The sequence below is a fragment of the Anas acuta genome, chromosome 7 (assembly GCF_963932015.1).
Source record: "Anas acuta chromosome 7, bAnaAcu1.1, whole genome shotgun sequence".
NCBI classification, from domain to species: domain Eukaryota; kingdom Metazoa; phylum Chordata; class Aves; order Anseriformes; family Anatidae; genus Anas; species Anas acuta.
The window spans coordinates 18,685,058-18,702,928 of record NC_088985.1 but is presented as its reverse complement, the minus strand read 5'-3'; the positions used below and the strand labels follow the sequence as shown (position 1 = coordinate 18,702,928).

At 47.3% G+C, this 17,871-nt stretch overlaps 3 protein-coding genes across 5 annotated transcripts in view; 1 reads left to right on the top strand and 2 right to left on the bottom strand.

Moving 5' to 3' along the window:
• Positions 1 to 3,713, bottom strand: part of SEC31B (SEC31 homolog B, COPII coat complex component) — a 30,489-nt gene extending 26,776 nt beyond the window's left edge. For 2 of the 3 annotated variants that reach the window (XM_068689659.1, XM_068689661.1), the window contains exon 1: positions 3,576 to 3,713. The gene's annotated coding sequence lies outside the window, so the exon portion shown is untranslated. Of the gene's footprint in view, positions 1 to 187; positions 770 to 3,575 lie in introns of those variants that run through there. The other variant, XM_068689660.1, reaches the window with a different exon arrangement.
• A 745-nt stretch (positions 3,714 to 4,458) lies between these two features.
• On the bottom strand, positions 4,459 to 8,283 carry NDUFB8 (NADH:ubiquinone oxidoreductase subunit B8). Its single transcript, XM_068689658.1, has 5 exons — positions 8,125 to 8,283; positions 7,860 to 7,986; positions 7,314 to 7,413; positions 5,345 to 5,500; positions 4,459 to 4,681 (listed from the first exon to the last, which is right to left on the bottom strand). Exons 1-5 carry the CDS (start codon positions 8,216 to 8,218, stop codon positions 4,589 to 4,591), a joined length of 570 nt encoding a protein of 189 aa, XP_068545759.1. The 5' UTR covers positions 8,219 to 8,283; the 3' UTR covers positions 4,459 to 4,588.
• Positions 8,284 to 8,405: 122 nt separating this feature from the next.
• On the top strand, positions 8,406 to 17,141 carry HIF1AN (hypoxia inducible factor 1 subunit alpha inhibitor). The gene is made up of 8 exons (XM_068689657.1): positions 8,406 to 8,643; positions 9,512 to 9,762; positions 10,517 to 10,665; positions 12,384 to 12,529; positions 13,018 to 13,124; positions 13,516 to 13,579; positions 13,803 to 13,913; positions 14,710 to 17,141. Exons 1-8 carry the CDS (start codon positions 8,458 to 8,460, stop codon positions 14,752 to 14,754), a joined length of 1,059 nt encoding a protein of 352 aa, XP_068545758.1. The 5' UTR covers positions 8,406 to 8,457; the 3' UTR covers positions 14,755 to 17,141.
• Positions 17,142 to 17,871: the final 730 nt, after the last annotated feature.

Genomic DNA, 17,871 nt, shown 5'->3' with positions numbered 1-17,871 from the left:
TGAATACAGTTTTACAGGGATGAATGTGGGTATTTCAGAAATCAAGAAAAAAAAAAAATTAAATTAAAAAAAAAACACACAACAATCCCAGCTGTCTGATCCTTGATTTTCTTTCCTACATAGCTCTTTTTCCATGTACCCCAGTTATGTGCAAGTTTCAGTTACAGGAAGGTGATCTAAATTAAACAACATACTCAAGTCTTCAGTCCAGGCTGGTTTAAATCAGCTGTGGAAATTCACTTAAACGTATTTGCAAAGCACTAGTTGCTCCCTCTGAACAAGCCGATGTCGGTGTAAGCATATGGAAGCCAAATGGAGCCAAAGGAATCTCAGGACAGGCTAAATTCCAAGCAGCAGAGTGATGTGGCAACAGAAAACAAAGTGCAACGCTATCATGTGCCAGTTCAGTTAACGTACTTTGTTCTCACTCCTCTGAGATGCCAAAGGATAAAATCATTTGCCTTTCTGCTTCACTTTGTAAATGGCAGGTGAAGGTGAGAGGAAGCGATCCATAAGTTAACCATTGGGTTTCAAGCCCAGCTCTGACAATAATTCTTTTTATCGACTCTGGATAGATCAACTAACACCTGTAAAATGGCAACACAACTTCCCCACGTCACCAAAGAGAGACTGGTTGGGCAATAATTTTGCAGGATAACTAAAAGCCAAACATAAAGAGTACACAGCCAGGAGGCTGCAACACTCTGAATATAAATACAAACAAATTGTTGTTCAATGTAGAATCACATTCTATATGAAAAGAAAGCCCCCAGCACCTCTCAGTCCCAGGCCTTTTAAGCATGTCAGTGACATAAATAATGAGTGGAGATATTCACAAGCTAGCAGCATCACTCTCGTGAGCAGTTCCTAAACCTTTTGAGCTTAGCTGCAGTGCAAGTTTTAATCCTAGCTAAGCAAAGCTGCTAACTGTGCCCTCAGATGATATCATGCTGAATAATGTACGACTGGAAGCAGGCAGCACAGCAAAACACTCCGCATCTCACCAGCTTGCTGGGATTAGCCTCTCCCGGCCATTTGATGCTGTTTGCATTAGCCAGGCTGGCAGTTAAACCACAACCTGTGTTCACAAGCTCCCTCTGGCCAGATGCAGGCTACAACTGTCAGTGATTGAGAGTTTGGCCTTACTTAGACCAAAACACGGCTGTTTTTTCCTAGCCAAGTTCACAGAGGTAGCTTGCTGCAGCCAGCATGCTGCCTGGCCAAACCATATTAAAAAACAGTTTTGAAAAAGTCTTCCATCATCCTGTGGCTTGTATGAAGCTGCAGTCTCCAATTGCCAGCGGCCCACACACGGGGAAATCCAGTCAGCATCACTTCTTGGATTTGGACCTCCTGCCTAGTAACTCCACACCCTATTTAGGGTTTCTTCTCTACTACCGATCAGAAGATAAGGGCACACTCTCTCTCCCCCATGTACTGTCAGGACATGCTGTTTAATTAGAATTTGATATTTTCTAGCATTAGCCTGCAGCAGTATCTCCCAAAGCTCAAAGTACCTGCTGTTCTCACACTAAACTTACCCCAACCTAGCTGAGGCCCAGATGAAGCTGAACAGAACTCTTGCACAACAAAACAAGTGCAACTATTTCCTCTTGCAGCCCAGGAACAAAGGTGGAAAGCCACATCCTCCTCATCACGATAACAGACCACTAAAGCTTATTTTCCTATCTTCCAGCACACACTTTACATAGTACTCCTTTGGGCTCCATCACACCCCTTCTGCCAAGTTCCAGCTCCCACCTGTCTGTGTCCCACACTAGCACAGAAACATTGTCCCGGTCTGCAGCCTTTATCAGCAGTAGGGAATGAAAATATCCCCAGAAGAAGTCACAGGCCTACTGCACAAAGCGCTGCCTGACTCCGCTCACGTGGGGGAGCAGGACAGCTGGTACGGTCCCTACCTTCCCCTTCCTGCTTCTTCCTCCTCCACTTTCAATCCATCAGCTGTAGGAGCTGGCTGTACATTTGGGCCTCACTGCCGCTTTACTTTTGGGAGGAGAGCTCCGCTATTAGCCCATCAGCATTATTAGAGAATGGCCAAGAGACCTCCTCCCTCTGGTACGGGAGCGATGAAGCCTGCAGCCACCACAAGCAGGCGGAAGGTACAAGCTCCCAGCTCGCACCCTCCCTGCTGCTAACAGCCCAGACCCATCGCAGCTGAGGCTCTGCATCAGTGCAGCAGCACCTCTTTAAATCCCTAGGCTGAGTTTGGAAGGAAAAAACGCCTGAGTATTAAGAATAGCGAAGAGCCCTACTCTTCTGTATGGTGAATATGTCGATATGGCAACCTCTCGTGGCTGCCTGAGAGAAATGCACAGCGTGGGATTCTCCCATCAGATGTTCGGGGACAGATCGCCACCTGCTGTCACCTCTCCAAAGCAGCACCTAAGCCTTCCGAGAAAGCTCATGCTTTTCTCAGGAGCTCTAATTAATTAATCATGACAACTCCTCCTCCTCCTCCTCCCCCAAACATCCGATAGCGGATCTAACGTCTCAGCGACTCGCAGCCGCGGTGGGAGCCCCGGGCGGGGAGCAGCGATCCCCCAAAGCCTCCCCCAGCCGCGTTTTCCTGCACGGTGCCCTTACAAGGCAGCAGCGCTCGGCAGCACCCGGCCGTGCCAGCGCTCCCCGCGCCGGGCAGCTCGCAGCAAGCAGCGACAAGTGCGGGCACCGGCTCCGCAACCACCACGGGGCAGGCTGGCAGAGGCAGGGCTCCTCTCCTGCACTGCCCTCAAGCACTTGTGGCTCGGAGTACATTGTAAAAGACCTGCTGTGATGATCAACTCTGGTGTCACTCTAGTAAGGCCTTCTCTCTCTTCCACCACCCAAATGTTGTCGGTACAGCCCTAACTTTTCCTGTCCTCCCCCAGCCGGGCAGCCAACCCCTGCAGGGTTCCTGCTGCCCAGCCAAGGACCTGATCTGATCCCCTCAGCTAAGGGTGAAGCGTGGGCAGCGGAACAGAAGGCACTTGTCCAAGGTCACCCAGGAGGCGAGCAGCCACCCTTAGGGCTGAGACACCAGGGTTAAGGTGCGGTCTGCCCCATGCTCCCCACACCCCAGCATCAATCAAAACCTTTGCGCTGCCCCTTCCTTTCGCAACGCCCTGGCACCCTCCTGCCCCAACTCCCCGGCTCCCCAGCACCCCGGCCGGCCCCCTGGGCACCCGCTATGAGCCCGGTGTCAGGCGGCACAGCGCTAATCCCAGCTGGTGACACGAGGCGGGGCTGCGCGGGGCAGAGCTCAGCACATTCCTCCCTGACAGCCGCCGGGGCACGGCACCGAGCTCCTCGCACCCCAACCCCTCGAGCACGACGTGTGTGGGACAGACGGCTCCGCACCGAGCCCAGAAACCGGGGCGGGGACACGGGGACAGGGACACGGGACCGGGACGGAGCCGAGACCGGGGCAGGGCAGGGCAGGGCAGGGCAGGGCAAGGCAGCGGGACCGGGGGCGCTGGGGCCGGGGGCAGCCGCTCGGTCTCGGTCTCGGTCCCGGTCCCGGCCCAAGCGGGGCGGAGCGGGGGGGGTCAGGGAGGGGCGGCCGCGGCCCTTACCGGCTCCGGGCCCTCCCCGGCTCCCGGCCGTCCCCGCCGAGCTGAGCCCTCGCTCCGGTGGCCGCCGGGAGCCCGACAGGCACCGCCCCCCCCGCCCCACCGCCTGCCCGAGCGCGCCCCGCCCGCCCCGCCGCGCCTGCGCGGCCCCGGACCGCCCCCTTTACTTTTTTTCTGCTTTAAATAATGTAATTCCCTTTAAATAATGTAATTCCCTTAAAGCACCGAACTGAGTCACGGCAGGGTGGTGGTAGCAAAGCACGGCGTGGGGTTTATAGGAAGGACTCCAGGCCCCTAGCCTGCTGTGATCAGCTGCTCCTGTAGCCAAAGAGGCACAGCAACAGGGGAACTGAGTTTTCACCATAAATCGGTTCTGAAGGTATCGCCCCCTTCAGCAACAGAAGGGGAAAGCTTATGGAAAAGGAAGGGTGGCACAAAATAATCTAGGAGCTTGATCAAACGTAACTATGCATAGCTTTCGCAACCAAGCTGCAGATAAAGCCGTGGGAGGCTGTGGTCTGCAGCCAGAGAGGCGCGCTCAGTGGGTCAGGCTAACCCTAAACCTGGTGGCAGAACTCAGGTCACGTAGCAGCCAACTGCGGCATCAGTGCTCGTGGACCTCTGTCACTTCACGTGACGTGATTGCGCTGTAGTTCAATTCCGAGGTGCACCTGCAGTAACCCACTTTGTAACAGGCAACGCCTCCTGCATAAACAGGCTTAGCAAAGGGTGATTTTTGCATGAGGTAAGTAAATGTGGCAGCAGTCCTGGGACTGCTCCCAGAACTTAGCCCCACGTAACAGCCTGTCTAGAAAAATGACAGGCATCATTTAATTTTATCGGTCATCGCTCAACCTACTCAAATTGATAAAAGACAACTAGCACAACAGGTATTATTGATATATTTCACTGCAGTTAGTGGTCAAACATTGAACAGCCATTACTGTATGTTACAGTGAACACTAAAGATGCCACGCCCTGCAGAGCTGATGCAGGAGAAACACTTCCAGCAGCTTTCAGATTTCATAGTGCGTCACCACCGGTGCCTCTTTATTGGGGTCTCCTCCTCTCTCCAGATACAGGTCATTGAAGGGATACTGCTTCGGTCCCTATAAAAGCAGAAAAATGGCAGCAAATACATGTATATGATATTCAAACAAGCAACTAAAGGGGTAAGGAGAAAACATCTCATCCAGTTCCCACCACTCTCCCCTACTTCCTCCCTTACCTCCCCCCAAAAAGGCTTGTCAGTTACAACTTAAATTCATATTTAAGTGCTTTGGTATGAACATTCCAGACTTTCCTTGTACTCTAACATTCAAACTTTTTTTTTTGTATAAATCCATGTCCTTTATCAGAAACATCAAACATTTGATCAACCAACAGCTCGTCTCTATATGTTCAGACTTATTTATCAAAAGGATTCCAAATGATGCAGATCACGCCATAACTTAAACATAGGGCAAAAGAAGAGGAAAAAACATCTCACGCGCGCGCACACACACACACATAGAGCAGAATGCCCAGACCAAAGGAAGGATCCTGTAAGAAAATTAAGAAATAGTTCCCCAAGAATGGGAACTGCTCACTGAGACAATCTGTGAGCTGAGCCAAACCAGCTAACAGAATAATTCAGATTGAAAGAGGCCTCCCCGGCTGCCAGCAGGGTTTCACACTCGCACTCACTCAGCTTCAGCAAAAACACCCTTCTGGCCATCAACAGTGACAAGCAAGAGCTACTGTTCCGCCCTTTACCCTAGGGTGTAACTCACCACAGGCCTGTAAGATGGGTAGAACTCTCCAATGCCAAACATGATCAGCATGGTACTCAAAAACACAAGGAAGTGTTTGCGCATAGTATGCCATGGAATTTGAGTGGGGGATGTATCAAAACGGTTCCGAATATACATGTCGAAGTCCCAATGCATCTAAAGAACAAAGGAAAAAGACTACACATTTACCAGCAATACTCAAGCTGCTCTTACCTAGGAGAGAAGGATTTACAGCATTGTCATGCACAAAACTGCCAGAAGCTATGCTTCATGTTTCACAGAGGCAATAAGTCACCTATAGTCACGGCAAGTTGTTGATTACAGTAAAAGTCAAGACTCCAAATACCTTGTTTATACCAGGCAAGCATGCTTAATTATAACATACCAGCACCTTTTATTTATCTGCATAATCACTCCACCTTGGATTTGCTCCCCAGTGCTGCTGAGAAGGCATGGCAGAAATTGGCCATGTCCATCTGTTTATGGAAGATCAGTCACACACCTCAGCAGAAGTAGCACTTATTTCAAACAAAGAAGCAACTACCTGCCATTTGGAAGCTGGCTTCTCAAAACAGGCAGAGCACCTGCTGCTGCTGCTCCATGACAAGAGCAGGGGCAGTAGCAAGTTAATGTCCTTCTTGACTGAAACAGAAGGGCATTCAAGCTTCTGCCTCAAAACATACATAGGGAAGTCCTAAGCGTGTTCTACCTTTTCTCTTATCACATTATGGGAAGCAGAGAATTCAACAATTTGCAGCTCAGGTACCTCTAAATTCTCCACTTTTAAATTTTCATATACAGCCGTTTTGCTATCAACTGCAGAGAGCCAGACTGAACAGAGTTCAGCTGCCTAAACAGAAGCATCTGCCAACACCTGCCAGTATATTCCACTAGGTCCCCAGCTGCTGACCCCACATGGAAATTTCAGACCCCCTCAGGTATGCAAAAGGCACTAAAATCTGAGATTAAGCAACTGAATCCTGCCCTGAGCATTATGGTGCCATCCCTAAAATGCAATGAGGTATTAGGGACAATGTATGGGCAGGAGGCCTTGTTTTCAAGCACTTGTTCAAACCTAAATTACAGCTATGAATTATAAGCAAGAGTCATTTCTTCCAAGTAAAGATCTTATCCCACCTCAAGGGCCCTAGTAACTATACAAGCATTCCTGTACCAAGCAACACAGAATCACTGCAAGGTCTTTCATGTAATTGCTTCTGCAGTCATTGCAACATAGACTTTAAATCTTACTGTGGTGCACACAAAAGGGTGCTCTTGCATGCTTATACTATGACACATGACATACACGTGCTTACATAATCTCTAATTCTAACAAAAAGCATTCAAGCTAATTACCAAGTTCAGTAATCACTGCTAGATCTCAGTCCTTCACAGAAAGACCACGTATTAACTGAAAGTTACTCCTGACACAGATCTTGAAGGATTTAGATTTTGCAAGTTGATGTAGATGTTCTGTCTGTCCATTTCTTTTAAAGCTGTCTTGCACACTGTCTTCAGAGAAAGCCTCCTTATTTCTATTCTATCCCAAAAGAATTCCAGAGTAATAAAACAGTAACACCTGCTTCCATTGGACTAGAAGGACCTTTACACAAATGAGGGCTTCTTAGCTAGATGAACCTGAACTAAGTTCTGATACCAAGACAGATCAGGCAAAGAAAATGGAGAAGCCTTTCCCATTGCTGCAAAGAAAGTTTAATTTGTAAAGTTATTCTTACAGGTAATGAGATGTTAACATTCCTCAGCACTTCCACAGCAATTATTTAGTCTGATGACCACAGCCTAAATTTACTTATAATTGACTGTCCCTGTGTTGTGCATAGGCAACACACCCCTGCACTCGAGGATGCAACTGGACAAAGAATTACAAAGAAAGCACTAAGGAGATGTGTGTGTTAGTATTTAGTGACAGTAGCATTAACGGCATGAAAACTGCTGCTGGCATTCTTACCGGCTCTCCCCAGTTATGCCTTATATCTGGCTGGTCCCACTGGTACCAGGGGTCTCTCTCATGAGCAGAACGTTTAGGGAGCATGGGATAGTCACCATACCTGTGACAAACCGGTGCACAGGAGACAATCAGCCAAAAGAACTGCATTAAATTTTGATATGCATTGTATAAGACGCTATAAAATAGATAAGAACACTTTCTACGGGTCCTGAACTATGCATGTACTTTTTTTTTTTTTTTAAAGTACTCAATAGCGTACCTCAAGGTATGCTTGTCAGGCTATGGTACATGGAAAAAAAATGTAAACTTCACTGAAATACAGAATCCTTCTTGCCTGCTATTTTACTAGTTTGAATATTTCCCAGAATTTAAGCTTCTGAAATATTTATTCCATAAATTGAATTTACAGAGTTTATCCCTCTCATTACAACAGCATTTATGTGTTCCTTTTGAGCCATAAGCTCACAGCACGGCATCCAGCAGTACACAACAGTGCAGACTTTGAGGCCGCTGCAGCCCCGGGGGCACAAAACCCCCCAAGCTCACCCTAAGCCGTCGTCGGGGTAGGGCTGGTAGTCCTCCACCCTCATGTTGTACTTCTTGGCAGCGGCTGCCCGCTCCTCCGGCGTCCGCGGGTAGGGCCCAGGCAGCATCTCCGAGGTCAGCCCCGAGGCTGCGGGACAGCACCGAGGCAGGGTGGGTGCGAGCCGAGCTGTGGGGCCGCGCTGCCCTCCCAGCCCCACGCCACCACCCCGCAGCCCTCAGGGACCCCTCCCGCCTCCCCGCGGCTCCCCCCCGAGCTCCCCCGTACCCGCCCGGGCTCCCAGCGGCGCCGCCACCCGCAGCGCCCGCAGCCGAGCGGCCGCCCGCTGCCAGAGGACACCGCCGAGCCCGGCCGCCGCCATCGCCCCTCCTCCCAGCGCGCAGGCGCCACCGACGGTGGCCGGCAGGGCCAAAAAGGCTCGGGGCAGAGTTAGCGCCGGCCCGGCCCGGCCCTGCCCGCCTGGGGTCGCTGCCCGCCGCCGCCGCCGCTCCCTCCGCCCGTCTCCATGGTGCCCCTGCTCTCGCTTCCGGCGTTGCTAGGGGCGGGCGACTTCCGCTTCCGGCGGCCGTCCACTTCCGGGTTTCCCGGTGGGAGGCGGCGATGGCGGCGGCCTCGTCCTCCTCCTCCTCCTCCTCCTCCTCCTCCTCGGCGGCGGGGTGCCGGGAGGGCCCGGCCGCGGGGCCCGGCTGGAGCGAGGCCCAGCTCCGCCGCTACTCCTTCGAGACGCGGCCCATCCCGCGCCTCAGCCACAGCGACCCCCGCGCCGAGGAGCTCATCGAGAACGAGGTGCGGCGGGGCCCGGCCCGGCCCCCCCAGCTGTGGCGAGCGCTCGCCGCCGCTTCGGGCCGCTTTGGGCCGTGAGAGCCGCGGGAAGCGCGCGCTTCGCGTTGTTTTCTCTCCGGGTGGGAGTCGCGGAGACGTCTGCGCTTTTTGAACTGAGAGCGGCCACAGATGTGGAGTTTGAATTGCTGCGCTTCTGGTGGGGTTCTGGAGGACGAGCGCGCTCTGGTTTTGGTGAAATTACCAGGTTTCGGGGAGACAAACCTGCAAGAAGGGAGGTTGCGTGTGCATAGCCTGGGAGCAGAGCAGCTGTTCTTATTTACGTCTCAGTGTTTACACACGAGGAGGCAGGTGGCTACCTTTGTATAAAAAAAAGTGGTTCATTTCTAGTGTAAGAGGGATGAGATAATGTAAGCGTTTGGATGGCTGTGAGTTATCTGTGATTCTGTAGGAACACAGATGAGCACTGTCTCCTTTTCCATCTTCAAAAACATCTTTTTTCCAACATTTACCACTTAGTAGCTGGAAGCGACCGAGGAGAACTTACTTTGTCTCCTCGCTACATGGCAGGACCAAGCAGCCCTAAAACGGTTCCCAGCTGGTGTTTACCTAACCTTGCATGTCAGAGATCAGCCAAGTAGGTAGCGGAACCTGTCCCATTGCTACTAGGAGCCTGCTGCAGGAACAGGCCACCGCTCTCTTAAAACTTCTTATCATATTTTGCATTTGTCTGTATGGATAAAGGATCTCATCACAATAAACACCTCTTCCAGTTGCCCACGTTCAAAGGGAATTTGTGGGGTTGCCGTAACAAATGCGATCATTCTTGAGTTCAAAAGGTCCTTGAATCGATAAACTTCCTGTTTTTCTCCAGGAGCCAGTGGTGCTGACAGATACAAATCTGGTTTATCCTGCTCTCAAATGGGACCTGGACTACCTCCAGGAAAACATTGGCAATGGGGACTTCTCAGTGTACAGTGCCAGCACACACAAGTTTTTGTACTATGATGAGAAGAAGATGGCCAACTTTAAGAATTTCAAACCCAAGTCAAGCAGGGAAGAGATGAAATTTGCAGAATTTGTGGACAGACTCCAGGAAATACAACAAAAAGGGAGCGCTGAGAGGTAAGTGGTATGTGGAAGTCTCTCCATTTCTGCAGGTCTGTGTACTGGGTATGTTTCTCTTCAGCGAGTGTTGATTATTAAAACCTCTCAAACTTTTCATTTCTGTAGGCTTTTCCTGCATAGCTGCTACAGCTGTTACCTGATTAAAGAAAGCCATGCACTTAAACCATCAAACTGTTCAAACTGTATGTCTACAGAGATTCTTTCTTCTCTGTCCGTGGCAGGGTTTGGATAGAGAAGGCACTACACCTCACTTGGTTTGGGCAGACTGTGCTATTGGTAGAGGAGCTTAGTTGCAGATAGGAAGGATGGATGGAAATGTGCTTTTTTTCCTCTCGGCCCTCACAAGCTTGTAGTAGATGAGGTAACTCATTGCAGGTGACTAGAAGTGGTGACATTTATCTGGGGACCATTTGTGAGTGTTTTTGATACTTGATAGTGGCCAGTCTGGTAAGGGCTTCCTCCTCTTGCATGGTGAGGTGGTGTTCTTGATCTAAAATTCTATTTTTTTCCCCAGTGATTGTTCATGCAGAGTTGTGTTCTATTCCATTTTGTACCAGAGAATCACTTGGCAAAGTGTGTGGACTTCTGGAAGCTCTTCCCTTCCACAACTGTTTATGGTGCTGATAGAACAGAATCTCTAGAAGTTCTCTCTCTCTGTTTTTAAAGTCTTTCTGAAGAGATGCAGAGATGCATCTTTATGTTCATTACAATGCTTAACATTTGATTCTTGCCTTCCTCTGGGGAAACACAGGCTATATCTGCAGCAAACCCTGAATGACACAGTTGGAAGGAAGATTGTAGTGGATTTCCTTGGCTTCAACTGGAACTGGATTAACAAACAGCAAGGGAAACGTGGCTGGGGTCAACTGACTTCTAACTTGCTTTTGATTGGCATGGAAGGTAAGTGGCTTCCTGTGACTGGAGAAGGGGAGAAAGTTTGTCTTTCAAGTTGATTTTGCACTAGTCTCTAATAAATGTTCCTTCGAACCAAGCAGTTTAAAGCTTTTGGCTGGAAGGGGACTGTTGTCACAACTCTACACGTGTTATAGAGAAGAAAAACCCCAAAGGAATAGCCTGCTTGCTGAGAATGCCTGGAGGTCATCTCCTGCTCCTGGAAAGGCTCTGTGTGATGCTCTCCGGGCTGGGTTTTCAGTGATTGCTGATCATACTTTGAGACCTCTTTGTTGGTTGGACACTTCAGATAAGGTAGATTTTAAATGCCTGGAATCAGAGTTTACAAGTTGAGCAAAGTTAGCCTTCTGGGCCTTTCTTAGGAGTGACCAATCCACCCCAAAGAGATTTTCTCCACAGGAGGAAATGTTGATTCTTCTACGAGGTATTTGTTCTAATTTGAGTTGGTGCACCATGGTAAAAAGGAATTCTCTTTCAATTAAGAACTGAATAGAGGGCACTGGAGAACTTGAAGATGGATAAACCCTAATATAACTAGATAAAGTTCCAAATCCGCGTGGAGACTCGCTCGTAGGCAGGTGTATTGGGAGATGGAGGTACTACTGCACTTGACAAGGAGAACATTCCAGTAGAAAGTAATCTCAACCATTGGGCCAGGAATGCACACAGTTCTGTGGAGTGGACTGGCCTGGAATCAATGTGGTTATCACATCTGTATGTCCAATTATAATTACTCTGCAATTCATGGCTGCTCAGTTCTGACTGCAGGTATTTTTTCCCCTCTGCATTCAGTCATATTCAACTTACAGCAGTTTGTCTTTGCTATGTGCCTTTGTAGCTGAGAAGAGAGAACGTCATATGAAAGAACTGCATCAGCACTTCCATGTATGTCATAATATGATCAACAAAAATCCTATTATCAGCAGATTCTGCATAAAAAAAAGGGATTGATGTGAACCAGTGTGTACTAGTAAAAAGGAATGTCTTCATGGGAGCATGTGATTGTGTGATCTACTTAATGACCCTATGGGGTTAACTGTTATCTTAATTCTAAAACATATCTTAATTTGAAATCACTAAAAAAAAAAAGTCAAAAGAGCAATATCTGAATTGGCAAACAGCCTGAAAACACGAGAGGGGTGTGAAATGACTCGCTGTATTTTAAGATTTGATTAAACTTAACATCTAGTGGTGATAGTCAAGCTTCATAATCAGTGCCTTAGGCTGAGCAGGGGCAGTTGTGTTATGAAGCTGCAATGACTAGGAGATTTGTTTACTCATTTTTTTTGCAAAGCTACTAGGACATTTTTCAAAATCAGACTATTAGACTCCTCTAGACTAATAATAATTTTATAAAGTCCATTCCACAGCTTGTCAGCTAAACATTGTTTTATGAAAAAACTTCCCGTCAACATTTGCCATCTGCTGTTCATGGAGACAAGCTGGAAATCCTAGTCCTGCAGAGCACAAGTTGCTGAATATGGATTTAGAATGGCAATCGTTAAGTGGGGTAGCAAATGCTCAATAAAGGCTGACTGATGCCATGTTCAGTTTGTGACATTTCTGGGGTCATTTTCATTGCTTAGTTTTCTTGATATATGGAAGTGTATTTACTGTCTTCACTCTAGCAAGGAATATAACTTGCTTCAGTCTCTTATAACTGCTTGAGCGTCTTGTTTTGATTATCCTCTGCCCTTTCCATGTAGGGAACGTGACGCCAGCTCATTATGACGAGCAGCAGAACTTCTTCGCTCAGATTAAGGGTTACAAGAGGTGTATCCTTTTCCCTCCTGATCAGTTTGAATGCCTCTACCCTTATCCTGTGCACCATCCATGTGACAGACAGAGCCAGGTGAGAGTAGCAGATTTGTTCTCTGCTTCATCGGGGCATTTATGAAGATGCTAGGTGGGGAAGAAGCTGTACTAGAATTAAAGCTGCATACCACTTCTGAACTTTGGCAACACCTGAGTTCAAATCTGTTAACATTGAGAATAGATGGAAGAACTGGAGGAGTTTCTGTTTGTGTCAGTTCCTAACTTGTGAGCATTAGGATTATAAACGTCTCTCACTGATAACAAAACTGGTCTGCAGCTGCTGCTTCCTTTGTTCTGGTTCGTTGATTGTTTGGTCAAAGACAGATTTGCTTGTAGACAAATTTCAGGACTCCTTTTGAGGTGGTGGCATTTCTAGAATACTGCAGGAGCTTGCTATGGAATTAAGACAAATGGGGATGTAAAAACCATAAAGGAAAGATCAGAAGGATTTCATACTGACACCTAATAGGAGAACTTTAATTGCAGGAAGTGTTTCCTGAGTTTCTTACTCTTTTCTCGTGTTAGGTGGACTTTGACAATCCCGACTATGAGAAGTTTCCAAACTTCCGGAGCGTGGTTGGCTATGAGACAGTGGTGGGTCCGGGGGATGTGCTATACATACCTATGTACTGGTAAGAATGATGACGGGAACTGTGCTGTGACCAGCAAACAGAGGTTTAACAGAGGTTCTTCTCTTTAAACTCTTGCTATGTCTCTTAAGAAAATTTTGTTTTGCTGTTCCAGCAAGCATGATGTTTTCTGTGATAACTTGGGCCAATGTGCTTCAAACGTTAGGATGGGAATGGTAATTCTCACACATTGTTGTGTGTGTTCTCTACTAACATATGCAAGAAAAGGATCTGTATTTAAATAAGGAGACTTCATCAAAAGTTCTGTGGTCTTTGTGGTGGATGTATAGGGCCAGGATTGTCCAATGCAGTTTGAACACACAAAGTTTGCCAAATACTTGCCTATAAGCTGTAGCAATAGTTTCTGATTCTTTTTCCTGCTGTCCCTGTGCAGGTGGCACCACATTGAGTCTCTCCTGAATGGCGGGATTACCATCACTGTGAACTTCTGGTACAAGGTGAGTGCAAGCTTGGGTAGATCTGTTCCAGTGGACTTCTTAAAATAGAGCTGCATTGGCGTGTGTTGTCATTGCAGTAACTTAACTGTGCCAAATCCTGTGCTTGAAAGTTTAAAACTACTTTCTGTATTTCTTGTGGTGTGCAAAGAGCTGGGTGTCTGGGAGAAGGTAGAATAATCTGTCAATTCAGTAAGCATGCAATGAGTTGCTTTTGGTATTTCAGGGTGCCCCAACCCCAAAGAGAATTGAATATCCATTAAAGGCTCATCAGAAAGTGGCGATAATGAGGAACATCGAGAAGATGTTGGGAGAAGCATTAGGAAATCCACAAGAGGTACAAAAGAACTAAATAGTTGTTGCTGTTGAAATGCTTGTAGGTTCATGCAAAACTCAAGATGTCTGCTTATTTGGCTCTGCAGGCATTGTCACAGCATGGGTAGGAGAAAGCAGCATTCCTCTACTAAAATACTAATTCCTCTATTAAAATACTAATACATGCTTTTGAAGTTCTCATGTTATGCTGGAAGTGGAAATATTGGATGTGAATGGAAATACTTTTTTAGTTTGTATCCCTTACCACTGTGCAGGAACTATTCTTTAGTTCAATAGCATGAGGGTCATGGCTTTCCTCTGCGGTTATCTTACCACCATAGCATGTTAAAGTTTTTCCCTTCGGGCAATGCTGAGAAATAGGAGTGGTCTTGGCCAGAAACAAAACCTTACAAAACTGCCAGTACTAACCTTCATTCCAGGTGACCTCAAAGACTGGAGAGGATTCATTGGGTAAGAGTATTCCTTCTCTGACCTGCGAAAATCAACTGATGTCTTTTAATAGCATCTACTGAGAAATAAATCTATGGTGAGAAGTGAAAACGCTTCAAACCAATGCTACGCACGCGATCCTTGCTGTCAACTAAAATTTGAGTGTTGACTGAGAACTCTGGGTGCCCTAGGGTGTTACCTAGAAGATACTTAGAAACCGATTCAGTGTACCTTAGGATCAGTTTGCATGCTGACATCTTCTGCCCTGGGCCATTCAGCTCGTAAGCTGTCTTGATGTGGGAGAAGCGGGCTGTGGCAATTGCCACTTGTAACTGTTCTGGCTAACTGTATGTTTTTGCTTTGAACAGGTGGGTCCCTTGTTGAATATGATGATTAAAGGACGGTATGACTAATGCCTGGCTGCCCCGGGTGACTGATGTTGGAGCTGCTTTGTTCACAAGCAACGGAAGATTCTGAGCGCTAGTATTGCACGCAGCACTTAACAGACTGATGGGTTTCCTGGCCCATCCCTGTCCCTGCCCCACTACAACAAAGGGGGCTACTGGAACTGCAAAACCATTAGTACCCCATTCATCCTTCACTGTCATCTAACAACCTCCCAAGAATGAGTCTGCACTTATTGGAAGCTGGATTCATGCTCACTAACTTGTTTTTTTCCCCTTCCTCTGCCCTGTTTGCCACAACAAGGAGCACGGCTTCTGGCACTCGGGTGTGTTGCTTCAGGATTTTCAGGCATTTGAAGAAGAGCTTGGAGGGGAACTGGGATTGATCTTGTTTCCTCAGCCTCATGAGGTTTGGACCTCCTGGCTGCGTTTATGTGTTGGTGCCTGCAGTGGATATAAGATGGGAAGTCGTAGGTTTCACAGTTCTCTGTTATTAGAGGACCTAGCCATGCTCAACTCTGGCACCTTTTTCTATAGTGGAAATGAAACTGTGAGCTGGCCTGTGCATGATGAGCAACTGGACAAATGATTTGATTTCTTCAACGCAAGACTTTCACGCTTGGGACTTTGCACAGGGTAGAGAGAGAGAAGTGAATTCATCTAGTATGTGAGCACCAGATCCCATGCTCTCCAAATGTCTGTGTTGTAGGAGACTAGATAAACCTCCTTCATTCTGACAGCAGTTTTGGGGAGTGAGGGCTTCTCTCCTACTCTTGTGGAGCTGTAGTGTGGTTAAAAGGGGATGAAGCATTATGAAGGGAGATGCGTAAATGCCAGGCCAAATTTCAAGTCTTCAATGATTAAGCCACATCTTTTAAATAAAAAAAAAAAAAAAAAAGTAAATAAATCTCTAGGGGCACAGAGAGAGATCGTCAACACAACGTCAGACAGGTACAGAGCCTCCCTTCTTCCCACCAGGGGTGCTGGCTCCGCAGACTAACGTGGGAAGTGCCCTTTTTACTGAAACTGCAAGAACTTGAGTGTGTGTGGCTGCGCACACGTGCGCATGTTTGTGTGATGTTGTATGACTCCTGTCCATCAGTTTAATCCATGACTGTGTGTGGTTCCTTTCCTTGTACAGTCACTTGAAAGAGGTCAGGGCTTTCTGTTTTAATGTGGTTAAGTTTATCTTGATCCTTCTTGTGTTCTGGGGCTTGACGTGGCAGGCTGGGAAGTGGCAAGACCAGGGCACAGGAACAAGAGGAGCTTCTGGTTGAGTCCTTGGCAATCATCCTAAAAAATTATTTTGCTTTCTTCCACCTCTGCCACTAGAAGCCTTAAGCTCATATGGAGGCTGGCTTTTTATTCCCATGGTCCACTGCACTGCTCTTCCTGGTTTGGGGCAGAGTAGTGGACTTGTATATCGGATGCAGTTGTAATGGGTCCCAAGAGCTAGAGGTGGGAGAAGGTGTTGTATTTTATTGCAGAGAATAGCAAATGTTCTATTGAGACTTCCCATTATTTTCCTTTTTTTTTTCTGACATATTATTCTGATAAGTGTTGAGAAGATGGTGCTCAAGAAGTGCTCTGCCTTTGGCTTCAGGCTCCATCTTTTTCTGGGACAGCTCATGTGCCTCTTGCTGTGAGCTTCTCTTGCGCAAAGGTGAAGGACTTCTTGAACAGGAAGTCCTGGGGGATAGTTTTATGGCTGCTTACAGGTCAGAACAAATTAAGTGTAATTGGCAGCTACAGGGCCCTTGATTAAGAAATATGTCCATGTCACCGAGTAGTCTGACTGCCGTGTTATTTGTTGCAGACTATCCAGAGCTGTGGTTAGATCCAAACGAAGGGCACTCAGCTGGATGCTTATCAACACTCAGCCTTTGGGCATGTGGGGAAGAAAGTTAGGCTGCTGACTGGCCAAAAGCAAGACCTTCCCAGGAATCCTGGGCATATGTGTGGTCTCTGGCCTTGGTTGAAAGATGTTCAAATGAAATCCCATCTCTGTGCTATTTATTCAGCACAGTAGTCTCCAGTGCTACTTGTTAGGCACCATCAACTCTTGAAGCTCAGGGTGGGAGTTCACGTCCCATGTGGAGAGAGAATGGTACTTACAGAACTTTAGGATCCTTTTTATCTTTATTTGCCAAAGGTCTAACTTTTTAAGTGAACAGTTTTTGCTGCACTTGACTTCGTGAAAGCTCATTTACAATGCACTGATGGACTGACTCTCCCCTTCCGTTTTCACCTTGTGCTTTCAATGCCCCTTGCCATGGTATTGGGAAGCTGTGTGTGTTCTCTGCTAGGGGTGTGTGTGTGCAGGGGGTGGGGTGTGACAAACACACGGTACCTTCTGAAGTGTAGTTCTTAAATACAACCAATGTTGAACAACAGAACTGTGTGGCTTCTGTTTTGTGAGTGGCTGTATAGGAGAGCTGTATAAGGAGATGTGTGTATGGAGATACTTAGCCTAACTTCACTTTGTTATTTGCTGTCGAAGGCTGCTGGTCTCCAAAGCTGTCTTCAAAACAGCAATACCAACTGCTTTACTGTGTCTTTGAGATTTTTTTTTCCCCATACTACTCCCATCATCCTGAAAAGAAAGCTGGGAATAAAATGACATCTTTGAACTTTGTAAATGACAAATGTTAGGGGAAGGAACAAATTTCCCATCCTTACTGATTTGAATGCTGTCACTATGCTCTGGTCGCTGATGAAACCAATGGAGCAATCTACATTGTCAGGTCTATTGAGTTCTATCCGTTTTTACTCCTTTGGAACATCTTGTCCTCTGTTTGATCCTTTATCTAATTCATGCTTTATTCAAGGTGATTTTGGTGGGAGGCTTCCTGTTTGTGTACCTCTGCTCCCTGGTAGCAGCCTTGGGTGGTGGAGTCCTCTCTACCAACCAAAGGCATAGATCATGTTATGCTGGTGATAACTACAGCAATTTTAGTATCTAACCACCAGTGAAACATTGTTGGCAAAATCAGCACAAATTTCTAATGTGTAGTAAAATGGGGAGAAGTTGAACAGAGGATAGGGATGTTGGGGGTGGTGGTGAGACAGAGACAGCTGTCTGACTGTGGGGTACCGTGATTGGCAGTCTCTTCACATCCTCAAGGG

Coding starts and splice junctions, on each gene's coding strand:
- NDUFB8 (XM_068689658.1), bottom strand. CDS start 8,218: ATGGCGGCGGCCGGGCTCGGCGGTGTCCTCTGGCAGCGGGCGGCCGCT. Junction 5,501..7,313: donor GGCATAACTGGGGAGAGCCG/GTAAGAATGCCA, acceptor TTTGTTCTTTAG/ATGCATTGGGACTTCGACAT. Junction 4,682..5,344: donor ACCCATCTTACAGGCCTGTG/GTGAGTTACACC, acceptor CTGCTTTTATAG/GGACCGAAGCAGTATCCCTT.
- HIF1AN (XM_068689657.1), top strand. CDS start 8,458: ATGGCGGCGGCCTCGTCCTCCTCCTCCTCCTCCTCCTCCTCCTCCTCG. Junction 13,580..13,802: donor CTGTGAACTTCTGGTACAAG/GTGAGTGCAAGC, acceptor TTGGTATTTCAG/GGTGCCCCAACCCCAAAGAG. Junction 13,914..14,709: donor CATTAGGAAATCCACAAGAG/GTACAAAAGAAC, acceptor TGCTTTGAACAG/GTGGGTCCCTTGTTGAATAT.